This window comes from Ctenocephalides felis, unplaced genomic scaffold (genome assembly GCF_003426905.1).
Source record: "Ctenocephalides felis isolate EL2017-DRISC unplaced genomic scaffold, ASM342690v1 CF-g0.4_SCAFFOLD_00845, whole genome shotgun sequence".
In the NCBI taxonomy this organism is placed as follows: Eukaryota; Metazoa; Arthropoda; class Insecta; order Siphonaptera; family Pulicidae; genus Ctenocephalides; species Ctenocephalides felis.
Window position 1 is genome coordinate 88,727,082 of NW_020536999.1, and position 20,540 is coordinate 88,747,621.

Consider the following 20,540-nt stretch of genomic DNA (forward strand, 5'->3'; position numbering starts at 1 on the left):
AACACTAGCATTCTATATCCTCCCCGCAAGTTTCTACTTCGGGAAGTTAAAAGGGCAGAAAATTTGGATAAAGTAATAATATTAGATTATTACTATTTAGATGAACATAATAATAATGATAAAAACAATAAGATGTAAATAAAATTAGAGAAGTCACCAGATTTATATTTATTAAAGTAAAATTTAATAAATATATATTTTGCATCTTTTTTTTATTTTAATGTGTTTTATATCAAAACTTTTCAAAAAAGATATAACAAATAAAAATAATATACAAGTAGAAGTGTAATATTATAAAGAGAGAAAATTAACATTCTAGATTCTCCCCCTTGAAGTAATGCTTAAATGTGGTTTCTTAAAGGGCAAGAGAAAGATCAATATTTCTTGATATTTAGGACTGCAGTACGTAAATGTATTTCTTTTGCTATTAAAAAAAAAGAAGTATTAAAAGTATTAACAATTATAACAATAAAACTAGATATAAGTGACTTGCCTTGCATTTTGCCTTAAGTCAAGTTGCAAAAACTTTATATGTGTAAATAATCAACTGAATAGATTAAATAGATATTTAGCAACTTTTAAAATTTGTCTAATAATAATAATAATATACAAGTTGAAGTGTATTATTCAAAAGAGGGACAATTAGCATTCTAGATCCTCCTCCATTAAGAAACCTAATGATAGTTTCTGCAAAGGCAAAGATAGAAATTTATAAGCCCAACAAGGCCTGTGATACATAAATGTATTCCTTTCACTAGGCAGAAAAATAGGTTTATTAACAATTATAACAATAAATTAGACGTAAGTGGCATTGCAATAAACTTTCCGATATGTGTAAGTAATCAACTGAACAGATGCAAATAGATATTTAGCAACTTTTAAAATTTGTCTGAGTGTATTATTCAAAAAAGGGAGAATTAGCATTCTAGATCCTTCCCCTTAAAAAATGCCTGAAGGTGGTTTCTTAATAAAGAGAAATCTGTGAGCCCAACACACCAAGGCCTGAAATATGTAAATGTATTTCTTTCGCTATTTAAAAAAAATAGAAGTATTAACAACTATTACAATAAACTAGACATAATTGGCATTTTGCCTTAAGATGCAAAATAGATAATTAGCAATTTTTAAAATTTGTCAAGATAAGAGTTTGAAATTTTAAAACTTGATATAACAAATGATAATAATAATATAGAAGTGGAGATGTATTCTTTGATAGAGAAAAAATTAGCATTCTAAATCCTCCCCTCTTTAGAAATGCCTAAATGTGGTTTCTTCAGAGCCAAGAGAAAGAAATCTGTATTTTTTAATATCTAGGACTGAGATACGTAAATGTATTTCTATCGCTATTTAAAAAAAAATAGAAGTATTTACAATTATAACAATAAACTAGACATAAGTGGCATTTGGCCTTAAGCCAAGTTGCACAAACTTTCTGATATGTGTAAATAATTAACTTAACCAATAAATATAAACATTTAGCAACTTTTAAAACTTGAATTAAATAACTTTTCATATGCCTATAAGATTTTAAGATGTTTATTTAGACCAAACTTTGGTGAATTTTTATAAACAAATCACTTTTTGTAGGCCTATAATATTTTAAGATATTCATTTGGGCCAGCAGTCAGGGAACTTTTTAATCATTACCCTCAAAGATTTTTGTCTAAGTTGATATTACCCCCATGGCCTAGAGGGATTACCCCCATACAGAGAACTACATAGCAAATACAGTATCTTACTGTATGCCCTAAAAGAGGTACTTTTTACCCCATTTGGGTACCCCGACCACTGGTTTAGACCTAAAACTCTATGTAAAATTGAATGACTTGAAATATAAAATTAGCTAATTGGATTTTCTGGTGAAAACATAAATTTCGATTTCCAAAAGTAAAATTTTCAATTACATTTCTCTCTATTTACATGATAGGTTCTTCACTATGCACTTTCATATGATTCTTCAGCATCTGTTGATACTTAAAAGCCTTCTCACAAATTTTACACTTATGTCTACACTCCCCCGTGTGCGTAACCATATGCACCCTCAAATGTTGGGGCTTCAAAAACCGTTTATCACAAATCTGACAAGAATAATTCCTGATCCCCGTATGCTTCAACATATGTTCATTCAATCTAGCGGCATTTGTGAATGCCATTGTGCACTCCTTACAAGGATAAGGCTTCTCACCTGTATGCTGCCGGACATGCTCAGTTAATTTGTAAGAAAACTTGAAAGCCTTCGAACAAAAATGGCATACGTAAGGTTTTTCATTGGAGTGTCGACGTTTTATGTGACACTTTAAGGAATGATTGACTTTAAATTTCTCACCGCAATGTTCACAAGTATGTCTTTTTTCTTTAGAATGGATTTCCATGTGCGCGTATAAAGTTCTTTTGGTTTTGTAAGACTTTTCACAAGTTTTGCAAGTGTATTTTCTTAAATCACCGTGGGATTCTAGGTGTTCTCGTAGATTTCTACTGGAGGCTAAGACTACACCGCATAGTTGACATAAATGGATTATACTTGAGGTTGGTTTTACTTGTTCACCGGAATGTTTCTTTTTGTGCATGTTTAGGTAGTATAAAGATTTATAACTTTTGTTGCAAGTGGTACATTTGTGTAAATTGTTGGAGTCTTGGGGCTCTTTTTTGATGTCATTATGGATGTTGTATTCACAGTTACTGGTATTGTCAATATCGTCATGATAACTGTGATTAGAATGATTAGATTGTACATCCAATTCCAAAACATCGTCAAATTCTTGTTTTACTACACCAGCAGCATCCTGGTCTTCTTTAACTTTCCTAACTCTAGTCTTTCGGAAAACCTTACTACTTAACTTGGTATGTACATTTTTGTTTTGCACATCCATCACAACTTTATCATCACAAATATTCGTATCAGCATCTTTTGGATCACCTAAAGACTTAAATTCTTCTTTAATATATACATTTTGTATTTTACCTTTGAGTTTATCCAATTCCTGTAAAGAGTTTCGACACTTCGTCCAAAACTCGTAGGCTTTGTACAAGTCTCGAAGACACAAATCACAAATGTATTTGGGGTACTCGTCGTCTGGGGACACATCGAGGGCTGTACAGGAGATGAACATTTTTAGGATTAAATTCTCATTTTCTGATAATTGTTTTTGTTCGATGAATAAACTTTGTAGGTTTTTGTCAGCTAAACAAGCACGACAAATTGGGGATGAATTAGAATCCATTGTGACAACTATTTCACCAGGATATGATTGTGTTAATATATTATCAGGAATATTTGTTATTGTAGTATCCATTGTTTATTTTTAATTATTTTGCATAATATTAATTTACAAACGTCACTTGTATGAACGACGCCATTGTTGAACGAACTGTCACTTGTATGAACTGAACTTGTCGTTGGAATAACAGCGCCATCTGTTATGTCTTCATAATAATACTTTAATTTTCAAATTTAAAAATAAAACATATGTTTTAAAATATAATAAAGTTAATATGATTATTTATATTTATAACAAGGTATTAGTCGCATTTTGCATTAAGATGAATATGAATAATCTTAAAAAATCAATATATTAATTTGAGAGTGATTTATAACTATATGGAGTGGCTGTGGCGTGCATTGCAAAATTACAAAATTCAAAATTTTATTTCATTATTCCTATTCTATTCAAAAAGAGCGTTTAAACAATACCCCACACGCCATAAAAAGACTTTCTGAAGTAAAACTTTTTCAGATTCATTTACTACATATTCATATAAATATGTATGAAGAAGCCTGTTTTTGACAAATATCTTTCAACTTTTTTTTCTTAACACGTAAATTGGTAGATAGGTATACTGATGGACAGGTAAATTGGTAATTAGACGGATATGTAGACAGGTAAATTGGTAGACGTGTAAAACTAAATGATAGGTAAATTGGTAAACAGATAAATTGGTATACAGATAAACAGATTGACAGGAACATTGGTCGACAAGTAAACTGGTAGACAGGTGAATCAGTAGGCAAGTAAATTGGTTGACTGACAAACAGGTTAACAGGTAAACTGGTAGACAGGTAGAGAGGTAGACAGGTAGAGAAGTAGACAGATAGTCATATGAACAGTTAGAGTGGAAGACAAGAAAACTGGTAAACTATATGCAACAAATAGGCATTTTTGTTCAAATTTTTAATTGACAAGGATTTCTACAGGCATTGATATTTAGGAGTTCATTTATAAAAACTTGAGATATATATTCGTAATTATGTTAAAATATTTGTTATAGATAAACAATATTTCAATAATATAACTGTATATTATTAATACAATTTATTATTAATATTATATTTTATTTAATATGAGCTGTCAAAACTTTTAAATTTGGCGCTGGGGAATTTCATATCAATAAATCAATCTGAAGTTAGTGCCTTTTAGCGCCATGTTTTTACGCCATTTTGACAGTTTTGACAGAAGACAGTCATCTGATTTAATTATTTAATGTAAATAAGTAATAATTAGATTATTTAATGATTCAAACTATGAAATAAACTAAACTAAATATTTATCTACATAATATTCATTATTTATTAATTTATAATATTAAACATGTCAGTAGAAACAAATTCATTAACGATCCAAATAAAAAGTGAACCAGCAGAATCTTCAATGAAAGAGAATGAAATTGATAATTCGTTGGAACTAAATATCAAATCAGAATCATATTCTGAGGATGAAGAAACATGCTCATCAGAAATTAATAAGTTTGATGTGACGAAACAAGAATTAGTAGACATCAAAGAGGAATCTTATACCACATCTGAAACCTTCGAGCATAATCAAGTCACACATAATAATACTTCCTTGAATGAACACATGGATCTTCCCATCGAAAACAAATGTTCGGTATGCCAAAAGGTATGTAATAATTTATTTAATTTAAAAAGGCACATGAGCATACACAGTGATGAAAGTCTCAATGTTGAAAAGGAATGCCCGGTATGCAAAAAAGTGTGTAGTAAATTATCTGATTTAAAAAGGCACATGAGTTCACACAGTGATAAACGTCCCTACAAATGCAACATTTGTAATAAAGCTTTCAAACTACAAGCAAATTTAAAAACACATTCGGAGATTCATACTGGTAAAAGACCTTATAAATGTCACATATGTTTAAGAGCATTTTTACGGTCAGCAGTTTTGAAGGATCACTTAAATATGCACTTGGACAAAAAACCTTTTACATGTGAAATATGCTCCAAAGCATTTAGAAACCAGAAGGCTTTGAATTTGCATGTGAAGACTCATTCTGGAGAAAGGGCTTATAAATGTGAATTATGTAACAAATCTTTTAAAGTCATGCCTAATTTAAGAAGTCATATGCTTACTCATTCTGAGAAACGATCTTATAAATGCTTGGTGTGCAATAAAACTTTCAAAAGACATGAACATCTAAAAATCCATAATGTAATACATTTAGAGAAAAAACCATTTGATTGTGAAATTTGTAATAAAAGCTTCACGACTTCATGGAATTTAAAACAGCACATGGATTGTCACTCTACACCTAAAGACAGTTTTTTTAAATGTGGAATATGTGATAAAACATTTAATGCACAAAACACTTTGAAAAACCACATGCAAATCCATTCCAATGATCGCCCTCATAAATGCGAGATATGCAATAAACAATTTCGACGAAAAGATCACTTAAAAGATCACAGGGCTATTCATTCCGAAGAAAGGCTTCATGAATGTGTAGTATGCAAAAAATCATTTAAATGCTCAGCAAATTTGAGACAACACATGAAATATTCATGCGGGGGAAAATAGTTATAAATATAAATAATGTGATAAAGATTTTAATGTCTTAGAGAATTTAAATAGTCATTCTGGAGAAGGGACACAAATGCGAAGGTGTGTAATATACAATTCGTAGATAAACAAGTGTAAATAGATGGGCGCTTTGAAAACACATTGATTTTAATTCTTTCAACATATCATAGAGGTTGTCATGACCGTAGCACGTAAATTTACTCTTAGGTTTAATTCTAGATAAGATTTATATAAATATCACAATATCATTTATATAAATATCACTTGTTTATCTATGATCACAAGTATAAATAGATAGAATTTTAATTCTTTCAGCAAATCATAGAGGTCGCCATCAACCGTAGCACATATATTTACCATCAGGTTCAATTCTAGATAAGATTTATTTGAATATATAATATAGGAAAGATGAACCTGATTAATTTGACTAAATGAAATGAGAACAAAATATTTGAGTATAAAATATATTTTCAACAAAATCACAAATATGTTATGAAAAATATATAAAGAGAAAACATTTAAACATTTTTTCATTCAAAAAAGAAATATTACAATATATAAAATTGGTTCTTTGGTTATAATTGGAACGTTTAAAGTGTACTATATTTAGAGAGACTGGGTTTTAAAATAAACACTGAATTGGAAGTACACTAGTGCTTGTGTATATCTGTGATATGCTTAGGCATAAATATTATTATATTCTTATTGCAAAAATATATATTCTTATATTAAATTGTTAAATTTTATTGCAAACAATATTAAAATGTATGGAATGTAAATATTTTGAATAAAAAACTATGTGATTTATTACTATTACACAATTTTATTGCGTTTTGCATGAACTTGTAGCCAACGAACCTAAAGAAGTTTTACTTCAAAAAATTTAAATTGTCTTATTACGTCATGTGGGGCATTGTTTGAACGGTCATTTTGGATAGAATACGAATACTGAAATAAAATTTGAATTTAACATACAATTTAATATACAAAAATGTTAAATTTTATTGTCAAAATATCCAAATGTGTAAGACATAAAACTTTTATATCAAATTATAAAAAAATTAAACAAAATTCAAGGACGTTTATTGAAAATAGGCACTGTTATTGCTTTTTTATATAAATTTATAGTAAACGAACCTAAACAAGTTTTACTTCAATAAATTTTTACAGACTTTTTATGGCATGCGGGGTATCGTTTGAAAGGTCTTTTAAAATAGAATACGAATACTGCAATAAAATTTGATGCTACTATACAATTTAATACACAAAAATGTTAAATTTTATTGTCAAAATGTTAAAAATGTGTAAGACGTGAAACTTTTGTATCAAATTATAAAAATATTAAACAAAATTCAAGAACGTTTATCGAAAATAGGCACTGTGTTATTGCTTTTTTTATAAATTTATAGTAAACGAACCTAAAGAAGTTTTACTTCAATGAATTTTTACAGACTTTTTATGGCATGTGGGGTATCGTTTGAAAAGTCTTTTAGAATAGAATACGAATACTGTGATAAAATTTGATGTTACTATGCAATTTAATACACAAAAATGTTAAATTTTATTGTCAAAATGTTAAAAATGTGTAAGACGTGAAACTTTTGTATCAAATTATGAAAATATTAAACAAAATTCAAGGACGTTTATCGAAAATAGACACTGTTATTGCTTTTTTTATACATTTATAGTAAACGAACCTAAATAAGTTTTACTTCAATATATTTATACAGATTTTTTATGGCATGTGGGGTATCATTTGAAAGGTCTTTTTGAATAGAATACGAATACTGAAATAAAATTTGAATTTAGCATACAATTTAATATACAAAAATGTTAAATTTTATTGTCAAAATATCCAAATGTGCAAGACGTGAAACTTTTATACCAAATACTAATGATATTAAACAAAATTCAAGGACCTTTATCGAAAATAGGCACTGTAATTGCTTTTTTTTATAAATTTATAGTAAACGAACCTAAAGAAGTTTTACTTCAATAAATTTTTACAGGCTTTTTATGGCATGTGGGGTATCGTTTGAAAGGTCTTTTTAGATAGAATACGAATACTGAAATAAAATTTGAATTACTATATAATTCAAATTTATACTATACAATATTCACTATACAATTTAATATTCAAAAAAATGTTTTCAAATTTTATTGTTAAAATATAAAAACGTGTGAGACATGAAACGTTTGTATCAAATAAATTAAAGAAAAAAACATCAAGGATATTTGTCAAAAACAGATTTCTTTATATAATTTTTCATGAATACGTAGTAAATGAATCTCAAGAAGTTTTACTTCAATAAATTTTTATAGTCCTTTTATGGTTTGTGGGATATCGTTTGAAAGGTCCTTTTGAATGGAATACGAGTACTGAAATAAAATTTGAATTACTATATAATTCAAATTTATACTATACAATATTCACTATACAATTTAATATTCAAAAAAAATGTTTCCAAATTTTATTGTTAAAATATTAAAACGTGTAAGACATGAAACGTTTGTATCAAACAAATTAAAGAAATAAACATCAAGGATATTTGTCAAAAACAGATTTCTTTATATAATTTTTAATGAATATATAGTAAATGAATCTCAAGAAGTTTTACTTCAATAAATTTTTGTAGTCTTTTTATGGTTTGTGAGGTATCGTTTGAAAGGTCTTTTTGAATAGAATACGAATACTGAAATATAATTTGAATTTACTTTACAATTTAATATACAAAAATGTTAAATTTTATTGTCAAAATGTTAAAAATGTGTGAGACGTAAAACTTTTATACCAAATACTAATAATATTAAACAAAATTCAAGGACGTTTATCAGAAATAGGCACTGTAATTGCTTTTTTTGATAAAATTATAGTAAACGAACCTTAAAAAGTTTTACTTCAATAAATTTTTACAGACTTTTTATGGCATGTGGGGTATCGTTTGAAAGGTCTTTTTGAATAGAATACGAATACTGAAATAAAATTCGAAATACTATATAATTCAAATTTATACTACACAATTTAATATTAAAAAAAATGTTTCCAAATTTTATTGTTAAAATATTAAAACGTGTGAGACATGACACATTTGTATCAAATAAATTAAAGAAATAAACATCAAGGATATTTGTCAAAAACAGATTTCTTTATATAATTTTTCATGAATATGTAGTAAATGAATCTCAAGAAGTTTTACTTTAAAAAACGTTAATAGACTTTTTATGGCATGCGGGGTATCGTTTAAAAGGTCTTTTTGGATAGAATACGAAGACTGAAATAAAATTTGATGTAACTATACAATTTAATATACAAAAATGTTAAATTTTATTGTCAAAATGTTATGTGTGAGACGTGAAACTTTTGTATTGAATACTAAAATTGAGAAATAAAGTTGAAGAATATTTGTCAAAAACAGGCTTGTTTATATCATTTTCAATATTCATTTCATGAATATGTAGTATATGAATCTCAAGAAGTTTTACTTCAATAAATTTTTATAGTCTTTTTATGGTTTGTGGGGTATCGTTTGGAAGGTCTTTTTGAATAGAATACGAATACTGAAATAAAATTTGAATTACTATATAATTCAAATTTATACTATACAATATTCACTATACAATTTAATATTAAAAAAAAAGTTTCCAAATTTTATTGTTAAAATATAAAAACGTGTGAGACATGAAACGTTTGTATCAAATAAATTGAAGAAATAAACGTCAAGGATATTTGTCAAAAACAGATTTCTTTATATAATTTTTCATGAATACGTAGTAAATGAATCTCTAGAAGTTTTACTTCAAAAAATGTTTATATACTTTTTATGGCATGTGCAAGGTCTTTTTGAATAGAATACAAATACTGAAATAAAATTTGATGTTACTATACAATTTAATATAGAAAAATGTTAAATTTTATTGTCACTATAGTGTCGAATCTCAAGAAGTTTTACTTCAAAAAATGTATATAGACTTTTTATAGCATGTGGGGAATCATTTATACGTAAAGTAAATTAAAATTTTGAATTTCGTGAATTTTTTATACAAAATTGCATAATCTATATCATAAAGCTCAACAAAGACTCAGTATACTTAAAGAGCACTCATATATTGCTTTCTTAGGATTATTTACACTTATCGTGTACTTTGCCTTAAGGCTAAATGTAAATACCACTTAGGAAAATAACATTTATAACTATAGTTTAAATTTAATTATTATATTTATTAAAATATATTTATACGAACACACAACATATACATAAAATGTAATGTAATTTTACAATAATAAATCACAGCATACAGTATTTCATATTTGTAAATATAATCCTATAATAATGTTCATTTCATGAATATTATTTAGTTTTAATAATTAGTAACACAGTCAAATTTAGCAACGAATTCATCACACAAACAATTATTGAGACCAATTTCATTATCGACTTACAACTAAAGATGTAAATACAATTTACATCAAATCACAGTATTTTTTCCGCATGTATTTTACGAATATGCATTTGCAAATTATCAGATCTAGCAAACGATTTATCACAATATATGCATTTAAAATTTCCTCCCATGTGGGACTTCACGTGCACATTTAGATTTTGCCGATATGTATATGATTTGCTACAACATGGGCACTTGTGTCTTATATTCAAATGTTTAAGCATATGAAGTTTTAGATCATATGCTCTGATATATTGTTTATTGCATATATGGCATGCATGTTGCAAGCCATTGTGGGATTTGAGATGATACGAAAAGGTACTTGATTTCACAAAGGACCTATCGCAAAGGTGACATTTGTAATTCTTGATGCCAAAATGGATGTTTATGTGACTTTTTAAATATTTGATGCAGGAGAAGGTTTTATCACAGATGCCACATTGCTGTTGCTTTTCGATCTTGGATTTTGTTGTTCCTTGTTTTTTCTTTGAAGGTTTTGGGTTAGGTTTCTTTTTTATATTTGCTGATGTTTTTACTGAACGTTTGAAAGGACGAAAGCAAACCAAAATTGCTTGATCAGACATTTTGGTGTGTATGGTTCCTAAAATAAATTATTTGTCAAAAATGGTTTTGGGCAAGATCGATTTAGAGTCAAGTGAGAGATTTTATATAAACACCAAGACAACAGGTGTCGCGCATATGTATATATACACAATTTATTCATTGCAGCAAATTAATTGTATTAATGAAGCAATAAACAATAATGTACTACATAACGTTTAGCAATGTCAGTCTTTGATTTAAGTTTTTTAACATTAAAAAATACAATATGACTATATAATTAACAGCACACAACACAGAAAGAGTTACACAATCCAAAATATACATAAAAATATTCATTTATTAGGTAAAATACAAGAATTTCAATAAAAACAGTACATACTTTTAATTCCCGTCCAAATCGTTCAAACCGCACTATTCAACTTCACAACTGTCAAAAATCGCGCAAAAACTGAACAGGAGCACCAACTTAAAGAATATCGAAGCATAATTCATTATCGATATAAAAATACCAAACAAAGATGGCCGCCAACAAGTTTGACAGTTCATTGACAAATCCAGGTTATATTTGTTTATAAATAAATATTAAATATAAAATCATGGAAATTATCAGCCCTGACAAAGAATCTATTAACAAAAATGAATATTCAAAAAGATTTCAAGAAGACATGTGTCGTGTTTGTTTAACAGACAAAAATTTACAACCACTATTCATAGAATTAGATGATTGTTTAGATGCTGGGAATGTAATATTAAATATGTTTATTCTATGCACATCTCTGGAAGCCTCCTGGAACGACCGGTACCCCAAACACATTTGTTTTAGTTGTCTTGAAGACTTATTCAAATCATATGAATTTTGGAAAAAGTGCAGGAAATCTGTCGAGCTGTTGAATGAAATCAAAGTTGAAAATGATATCGAGGAAGGTGAGAATAACAATAGTCAAGATCCTTTGTCAAATACTAATAGTCCGAGTAAAATCATACAAAATAGTTCTACGGTAGCATGTAATCGTACACCATCAAAGGATTTGGTGGAAATTAATCTAGGCACAAATAGCAGTGATTATAATATTAATTTGAGTAATGTTGAGACTTCCCCTGAAAGTTCTTGTAAAAAGGGCAGTCATAACAATAGCATTGATGAAGATTTGTTATCAATATTAGATGTTAAGGCAAAACCAAATTATGATGATGTTGATTTTTTGTTGGACAATACTCCACGATCTGTTTGTAAAGAAAACAATGAACATTTAGATAATTTTATTATAAAAGAAGAGTCCATGGGATATGTAGAAGCAGAGGCTCTTTCAGATGATAATGAAAAAGATAGTTCAAACCCAAACGATAAGGTATTTAATCCATTAAGTTATTTATTAGATAGTAATGAGACTTTATATAATTGTACAGAATGTTCTAAAGAATATAAATCCTTTAGTGCTTTCAAAAATCATTTACGCACCCATTCCGGTGAAAAGCCTTATACTTGTACAGCGTGCAAACAAAGTTTCAAATCAGCTCGTGACTTGAATACGCACATGTTTCAACACAATAGCGAGAGACGATACAGTTGTAAATACTGCGATAAAAAATTTCATACCTCAACAATCCTAAAAAAACACACATTATTACATTTTGGTTCATATTTATGTCAAATATGTGGTCATTCCTTCAAATCCATGGACTACTTACGTCTACACTCTGCCACACATTCAGACTTACGACCATATGAATGTGAAATATGCAAAAAAGCTTTCAAATCTAAATCCACTCTCTACACCCACAAACTCACACACAGCGGTATCAAAAAGTACCCTTGCCAATTCTGCCAAAAACGATTCACAACATGCAATTTGAGACGAGTCCACATCAGAGTCTACCACGAGACAGCAAGCCCTTATCAATGCAAATTATGCCCAAAGACTTTCAAACTAGCCAGCCGTCTCAGGACTCACGAAAAACTCCACACCAACGAAAAGCCTCACAAGTGTCCTGAATGTGTGATGGCTTTTGTTAATTCGGCTGGGTTGAGGAGGCATATGGTTACGCATACGGGTGAGAAGAATTTCAAGTGTGAATTGTGTGATAAGATGTTCTCGCGATACCAGTTTGTTAAACAGCATATGATCACTCATACGGGGGAAAGGAATTTCAAGTGTGAAATTTGTGGAAAGGCATTTACGCAGGCACATGTTTTGAGGACTCATTTAAAAACGCACGAGGAAAAACGGCGATTGTAAATGTGTAATAAGTTAATAATAATTTATTTTCAATAAATTGTATATAAATATCTTTTTAGTTGTTATTAACTTTCTGAAGGAGAAGTTTTTCAGATAACATACATTTTGATAAATTTTTTTAATTCAACCGCTTATCCTAGACCTATAATATTTTTAACTTTCCGTAGGGCAAGTTATAGTAATGGCAAAGAAATCTAAAAATGAAAATTTCTATATATCTTTACGTTTCGAAGGTTTCTGAACATTTTGGCATACCTTAAAAAAATGGATGTATGTGTGTGTGTGTGTGCGGATACAAATTTTCGTCGACGATTTCGGGAACACCGATCAACCGATTTGAATAATTCAAAAAACATTCGATTCATATTGATAAGGAGACGTGTTGATTAGTTTTTGGCAAAGGCAGGTCTAGCCGTTCCGAGGATACGGGGTAAAAAGTGCCAAAAACGGTAACTCAGTTTTTAAGAGAACGGAGCGTCCGATTTTAGTAATTCAAAAAACATTTTACTTGTATTGACAAGATGAAGAACTGAAATTTTCATAAAGGCAGGTCTAGCGGTTTCGGAGATCTAATGAAAAAAGTAAAAAAAATGCCATTTGGCGGTCAAAAATGATCATTAGACATCAAATTATCAGATATTTTATAGAGATTTTAACAATAAGTATATATTTTGTTTGCATTCCTATGGGTTCCGTACCAATGTTTATTCGTTAGACGGCGACGCGGCGCTTACGCGCTTTGACATTTGGTCTTTACGCAGTTAAAGCAGTACGATTGCTTTGAAAAAAAGTTCAGAATTTCCAAAATATTTCAAAATAAATGATTTAAGATAGAATGATTTAATATGGTTCGAAATTTTATTAAAAGTTTCAAATCATTGATCAACTCTTATTGATTATTATTCATTATTTTTAATTACTCGAATTTTGAATTGCGGTACGGGAAGTTCCAGCAATTTGCCTTAAGGGACGATGCCCTAATTGCCTTAAGACAGAATTCCACTTACAGCTAGTTTTATAATCTGAATGTTTAATTTTTTGAATTTACCCCCTAAATTTGGTTATTCGCCATTATTGGCACTCCAGCCAATCAGGGTAAAGTAGAAATTGACCAACCAATCAGGATTAAGTATCAGGTAACTGTCAAAACACATTGCGTTTTATTACTTTTTTCAATATTAAATTCTGTACAAATCCTTTTTATTATTTATTTATTCATTAAGTTAGTTATGTGTCTTATCTGAATGTAAGCTTTGTTTTTTATTTAAATAAGCTCAGAAAATCAAGTACAATATAAATATAAAATGTGACATCTGATGGAAGCAAACATGTTAAGTAAACAGCTTTTATATAATACAATAATTTATCATAATTTATAATTGATAAAAACGAGATATAAAAACAGTATTAATTTCAGTATCTATTCTAATATTTATTATTAGTAATTGTGTTTCTAATTCTAATATTTATTACTAGTAATTGTGTTTCTTTGGGTTAGAAAGCTATATATAAAAGAAATACTTGCTTCGAGGCTTCTAATGTAATATAATAGTATGTATTCTAGTATCTATTCTATTATTTATTTTTAGTAATTTTGCTTAAAAAGATCTCTTTGGATTAGGAATCTACATATAAAAGAAACACTTGCTTCGAGGCTTGTAATATATTATGAGTAATTTTACTTGGAAAGATCTCTTTTGGATTAGGAATATACATACAAAAGAAAAACCTGCTTCGAGGCTTATTAAATATATCACTTACGAAGGATTTTTTTGCTGACATGGAAATATAAGAGACAAAAATTTTGATGATAGTAAATAAAGGTTAGTTCTGACTTGGTAAGTTCATATTTCTGTACATTTTAATATTTATTTATCCATTAATATTGATCAAGTTTTAAAATGAATTTTGTATTATATACTTGTGGAAGCAATTGTATTCAGTGAAAGATATTTGTTTCATTACTTATTATAATATAAAATGTGATATCTAATGGTAGACGACATGTTAAGTAGCCTTTTGTATAATATAATAATTTATATTAATTTGTAATTGATAAAAGCAAGATGTAATCATAGTATTTCTACTATATTATTGATTATTAGTCATTCTATTTGGAAGAATCACTTTTGGGTTTGGGAATCTACACATTAAAAAAACTTGCTTTGAGTCTTAAAATATATTATTAGTAATTCTGCTTTGAAAGATCTCTTTTGGATTAGGAATCTATATACAAAAGAAAAAGCTTGCTCTTATTAAATATTATTGCTTACGAAGATTTATATCCTGACATAGAAATATAAGAGACAAAAATTATAATGAGAGTAAATAAAGGTTGGGTAAGTTTATATTTGTTCTAATTCTTTAATAAAACATATTTCTGTTGAACAATTATTGTAAGTAGTCACTTTTCATTATATATCGTCCTTTGTATATCTTTATTGTATAAATTACATTGATTACAACTCTGATATTTATCAAACATCACAATAAATTTTCATATGATATCCAGTTCTTTTTGTTTACCTAGTTTTCTACGACTGAACTACAGTTTTCTACGACTGAAGATACAATTGTGGAGGCTTTAAAACTCATTTTATATTCAAGATTGCATTGCAAAAACTTGCTTCGAGGCTTGTATATATATTATGAGTAATTCTGCTGGAAAGATCTTTTTTGGATTAGGAATCTACATACAAAAGAAAAAGCTTGCTTTGAGACTTTTATTAAATATATCACTTATGAAGGATTTAGAACCTGACATGGAAATATGAAAGACAAAAATTTTGATGATAGCAAATGAAGGTTAGTTCTGACTTGGTAAGTTTTTATTTATTCTAATGTTTTCATTGTGCAATTGTGATGACTCATAAATTTGTACAAAATGATAATAATATTTAGCATAATAGTCAATGTAATTCAAATATTATCTGTGATAGTTTTATTTCAATAATATAATGACAATTAGTAATAGTAATACAATTGCCATTATATTATTGAAATAAAACTATCACATAATTTTTGGATAACATTAAATATTATCACAAATATTATTAAATATTATTAATATCATTTCTTACAAAATTATCAGTCATCACAATTGCCATTACATTATTAAAATAAAACTCTTTTTTTTTAATTATTTTAATAATGTTTACAACTGTCCTGAAACGGACAACAAGTAAAATATTTGACATAAAACTGAAGGCGTTGGCAAAATACAAATCATCTGACCATTGCCAGTGGTTTGTCAAAGGCCTTATCTATTGTTGATTAATGCAGAAGAAATTTTCTTTTCAATCTGGTTCTGGTAGAGATATTCTGAAGTTTTCTGGCGAGCAAGTTTGGGTGATCAACTAGGCGATTTTTATATTTGTGTGAGTAAGCAATTATTTCATCCTTAACTGTGCTAGTGCCTGTGTCCTTGTGTATTAACTAATTTTGAACATACTTTGATGCTTTCAAAATTTATTTTAATAACCTGTTTTGAAATCTTCAAATGATTATAGTTGTAAGTTGATCCCCATAGCTGTAGACTGTATGTCCAAATTGGTTTAATAATGGCTTTATAGAAGTAATTTTTATTATGCGTGTCAAGTTTAGATTTTCATCCAAGGAGCCAATAATATCTTCAAGCTGCTTTCTTTTTTCCTAATGTATTCTTTCCAGGTTAGTCATTTATGCAGAAGTAAACCTAGATATTTGACTGTATCTGTTTGATCTATAATTTTGTCATTAAGTCTTACTGCAGGACAAGTCCCTTTGCAAAGAGTGAAAGTGATGTGTTTTGACTTGCTGCTGTTAACTTATATACTCCACAAGCTCAACCAGTTTTGTATCACATCAAGATGATAATAATATAATTATGGAATCTTCATGTGTTGCCAGAATGCCTGCATATGTTGCTGTTAAAATGTCATCTGTAGCAGTGTATATGAGGTATAATAGTGGCCCAATGACACTACCTTGAGGCACTCCCGATTTGACCGGATGTGATGTGGAATTTCATCCATTACACTAACAAAGAATGTTCTACCTTAAAGGTAGGACTTTATGATTAGGTATATATCATATGGAATGCATTTTTGATTTTGTAAAGTGGACCAGGGTGCCACACCTTATCAAAAACCTGACTAATATCGAGGAAACGATCTGAAGAAAATAAAATATATGACATATGACATTTAATCAATCAGCAGAGTTCCACGATTGTCAGCAACACTCGCTCAGCAAGTGATGTTAAAGTCCCTTCTATTTTTGTACACTTTATACAATGGAAAACTTATGGGGACTAGCAGTCCATGTAGTATAAGATCTATAGTAGATCCACTTTAAATGTATTAAAAGACAAAAATATCTGGCTTTTGGCTTGTTTCTTCCTCAATGCCAAATTTATATTACAATTTGGCAATGGACAACTATTATTTGAATGTATTTTCAACATAAATACATTATATCCAGAAAAACTTCTATAATTTGAAGTACTTGACACCACTTTTTGCTTTAAAATTTGTCATTCCAACTACAAGCTTCATAAACTCTTTCTTCTCAGACCATTACTCTGGTGCTACATCATCAATTCGACTACTTGAAACTTCCTCTGAGTCATTTACCCCCTTTTTTTCAGATTCCAATAATCCTTTATCATGGATAGCCCTATGCTTTTGCAAATGCCGCCACAAAGCGAAGGCTTCACCACATGTTTTACATTTATGAGGCAAGACCCCAGTGTGAGTTGCTTGATGCAGTTTCAAATTATTCGATTGTGTAAATGCTTTATCACAGACATCACACTTATAATCTTTCTGTCCGGTGTGGACTACCATATGGTTTCTTAAATTACCTAAAGTGGTAAAGGCTTTATCACATAATTGGCACTGGAATGGACGTTCTCCTCCATGAGAGAACATGTGGTTTTTTAGTAAATTGGGGGACACAAAGCCTTTGGGACATTTTTCACATTTGTACGGGAAGTCACCGTTGTGTCTTTTGACATGAATTGATAAGGAATAAGAATAAGCAAAGGTTTTTTTACAAATTGAGCATTCGAATGGTTTGTCACCGGTGTGACTGCGTTTGTGTTTACCTAAATCACTTGCATTGATGAAGGCTTTATCGCATATTTGGCAGGAATAAGGACGTTCACCTGTATGAGTACGGTGGTGTATTTTTAAGTGCTCCTTTAGCTTGAAGGACTTGTCACAGAATTTGCATTTGAAAGGCTTGTCGTCAGAATGGATTGTGCTGTGTCTTTTTAAGTGACCGAGCTTTTTGAAAATTTTACTACAAGTTTGGCATTTATAGAGTTTTTCTTCTACAACTCCTTTTTTAATTACTATAGTTGACTGTAATTTTATATCTTCTTCTAAATATGTTTTATCATCCGAATCATCATCTTGATCTTCACTGGTATTATTTTCATCTTGAATTTCTGTTATTGAATATTCTATTGGTTCAATTTTAATTTGATGTTCACTTTGTAACAAAATAGCATCTTCAGACATTTTGTATTTTCAATTATGTTCTTTAATTATTTATTTACAATTTAACTTAATATTTATTAAATATGAATTATTATTTTGGATCAATAACTTGAAGTTTATATTCAAAAGTGACAGCTAAAGATAGTGTTGCCAGAATAAGAATAACATGGAGAAGTTAAGAAAAGTGTTGCCAGAGTTGAGAAAAATAATTATTTATAAGATAGATCAGGGCTTCTTAACCTATGGGTCGCGTAGGATTATTCTAGAGATTTTAATTTCAATCATTTATATATGTTCATACCATCACGTCTAAATTTTTGCATGTTTTACAACGAATTCTAACAGTACATATGTTATGTATTTTATTGTTACGGAAAAGTGGAGCAAAAAGTGCTAAAAACGACGGTTTTTAGAGAATGGATCAACCGATTTGAATAATTCATAAAGCATTCAAGTTATAAAGATGGGGGGAAGTGGTGATTAGATTTTGGTAAAAGCAGGTCCAGCCACTTCGGAGATACGAGACAACAAATTTATATTTGTGTTGATTTGTGTGGGGTCATCAAGAAATTCGCAATCATAAATGGGATCGCTAAGGACAAAGGTTAAGAAGCCCTGAGAAAGATAGTTTCATAAGATAGTTTTTATATTTATGTATTTATCTATGAATAGTTTATATTTAACTGGTAAGTTATTGTAATCCTCCATAACTCAAAATTGATTTTTTTTGCATATCTACGTTTCAGAGTTTTCTGAACATTTTGCCATACCTCAGAAAAAATGGATGTGTGTATGTATGGATACAATTTTTCGTCCATGCTTTCGGGCCCACGGATCAACCGATTTGAATGATTGCAAAAACATTCAATTCGTGTTGATAGGGAGATGTGTTGATTAGTTTTTGGCAAACGCAGGTCCAGCCGTTTAGGAGGTACGGAGCGAAGAGTGCTGAAAATAGAAATCGAGTTTCTGAGAGAACGGAGTATCCGCTTTGAATGATTAGGCAAAGCAGGTCTAGTCGTTTCGGAGATACGGAGCTAAATATGCAAAAGAGAACTAAGCATCCGATTTGAATGATTCAAAAAACTTTCTGTTTGTGTTTAGTTTCTTATTTTAATTTCCAAAAAAAAAATGGACTAAATTTTATTCTTCAAATACTTCATTATGGTACGGAAAGTTCTAGCAATTTGCCTCAAGGCACAATACCATACACCACTAGTTTTATGTTTAAATGAGACCAAATTTTATAATTCAATTTTTTTTTGATGATCTTAATGAAACTTTGTATAACGATATATTTCGTAATATGGAATAACATACTAAAATATTATAGGCCTACGATAAGCGGTCGATTTATAAAAAATCATAAAGTTTTTGATTTTCGCTGCAAGCTTGAGATAATCTAATCAGAATCTGTTCCAAAGCATAAGTTCGTACTTCAGTATTTTGTAGGTGTACTACTGATCACGGTTGACGTCAATCTGGAGTTATATACTAAAATATTATAGGCTTAATAAGATAAGCGGTTAAATTACAAAAAAATAGAATTTTGCTGCAAGCTTGAGAGAATCTAATCAGGATCTAGTCCAAAGCCTATGTTTGTTCTTTAGTGTTTTGTAGGTGTACTACTGATTACAGTTGACGTGTACACTTAAATAAAATACATTGTTAGAACTTTGAAGGGATGAAATATAATGCATTAAATCAGTTAATTTTATATTTATACAATCATAGATATTATAAGTACGTTTGAAAGTCGACAATTGGAAATCATATTAGTTATTTATTTTTGTTGAATAGTACTACTGATCACAGTTGACGTTAATCTGAAATTATATATTTAAATATTATAGGCTTACGATAAGTGGTTGAATTACAAAAAATCATAAAAGTTTAGAAATTCGCTGCAAGCTTGATAGAATCTAATCAGAATCTGTTCCAAAGCCTATGTTCGTTCTTTAGTGTTTTGTAGGTGTACTACTGATTACAGTTGACGTGTA

The 20,540-nt window shown here is 29.2% G+C and overlaps 4 protein-coding genes across 4 annotated transcripts in view; 2 read left to right on the top strand and 2 right to left on the bottom strand.

The window, feature by feature from the left end:
• The window catches only part of LOC113362883 (zinc finger protein 624-like), a 5,831-nt gene extending 2,417 nt beyond the window's left edge, over positions 1 to 3,414 (bottom strand). The window contains exons 1-2 of the mRNA XM_026605378.1: positions 3,391 to 3,414; positions 1,921 to 2,204 (exon numbers count right to left, since the gene is read on the bottom strand). Coding sequence (XP_026461163.1) covers positions 1,921 to 2,204; positions 3,391 to 3,414 — 308 coding nt within the window. The remainder of the gene's footprint in view (positions 1 to 1,920; positions 2,205 to 3,390) is intronic.
• A 1,172-nt stretch (positions 3,415 to 4,586) lies between these two features.
• LOC113362884 (zinc finger protein 501-like) lies at positions 4,587 to 6,153 on the top strand. Its single transcript, XM_026605379.1, has one exon. It carries the CDS (start codon positions 4,587 to 4,589, stop codon positions 5,808 to 5,810), a length of 1,224 nt encoding a protein of 407 aa, XP_026461164.1. The 3' UTR covers positions 5,811 to 6,153.
• A 5,212-nt stretch (positions 6,154 to 11,365) lies between these two features.
• On the top strand, positions 11,366 to 13,057 carry LOC113362885 (zinc finger protein 626-like). The gene has a single exon (XM_026605380.1). The coding sequence runs from the start codon at positions 11,417 to 11,419 to the stop codon at positions 13,055 to 13,057; it is 1,641 nt and encodes a 546-aa protein (XP_026461165.1). The 5' UTR covers positions 11,366 to 11,416.
• A 4,556-nt stretch (positions 13,058 to 17,613) lies between these two features.
• Positions 17,614 to 18,561, bottom strand: LOC113362886 (zinc finger protein 239-like). The gene has a single exon (XM_026605381.1). It carries the CDS (start codon positions 18,559 to 18,561, stop codon positions 17,614 to 17,616), a length of 948 nt encoding a protein of 315 aa, XP_026461166.1.
• Between the last annotated feature and the right edge of the window lie 1,979 nt (positions 18,562 to 20,540).

What these genes read in the sequence shown, in the direction of transcription:
- LOC113362884 (XM_026605379.1), top strand. Translation starts at nt 4,587, where the DNA reads ATGTCAGTAGAAACAAATTCATTAACGATCCAAATAAAAAGTGAACCA.
- LOC113362885 (XM_026605380.1), top strand. Translation starts at nt 11,417, where the DNA reads ATGGAAATTATCAGCCCTGACAAAGAATCTATTAACAAAAATGAATAT.
- LOC113362886 (XM_026605381.1), bottom strand. Translation starts at nt 18,561, where the DNA reads ATGTCTGAAGATGCTATTTTGTTACAAAGTGAACATCAAATTAAAATT.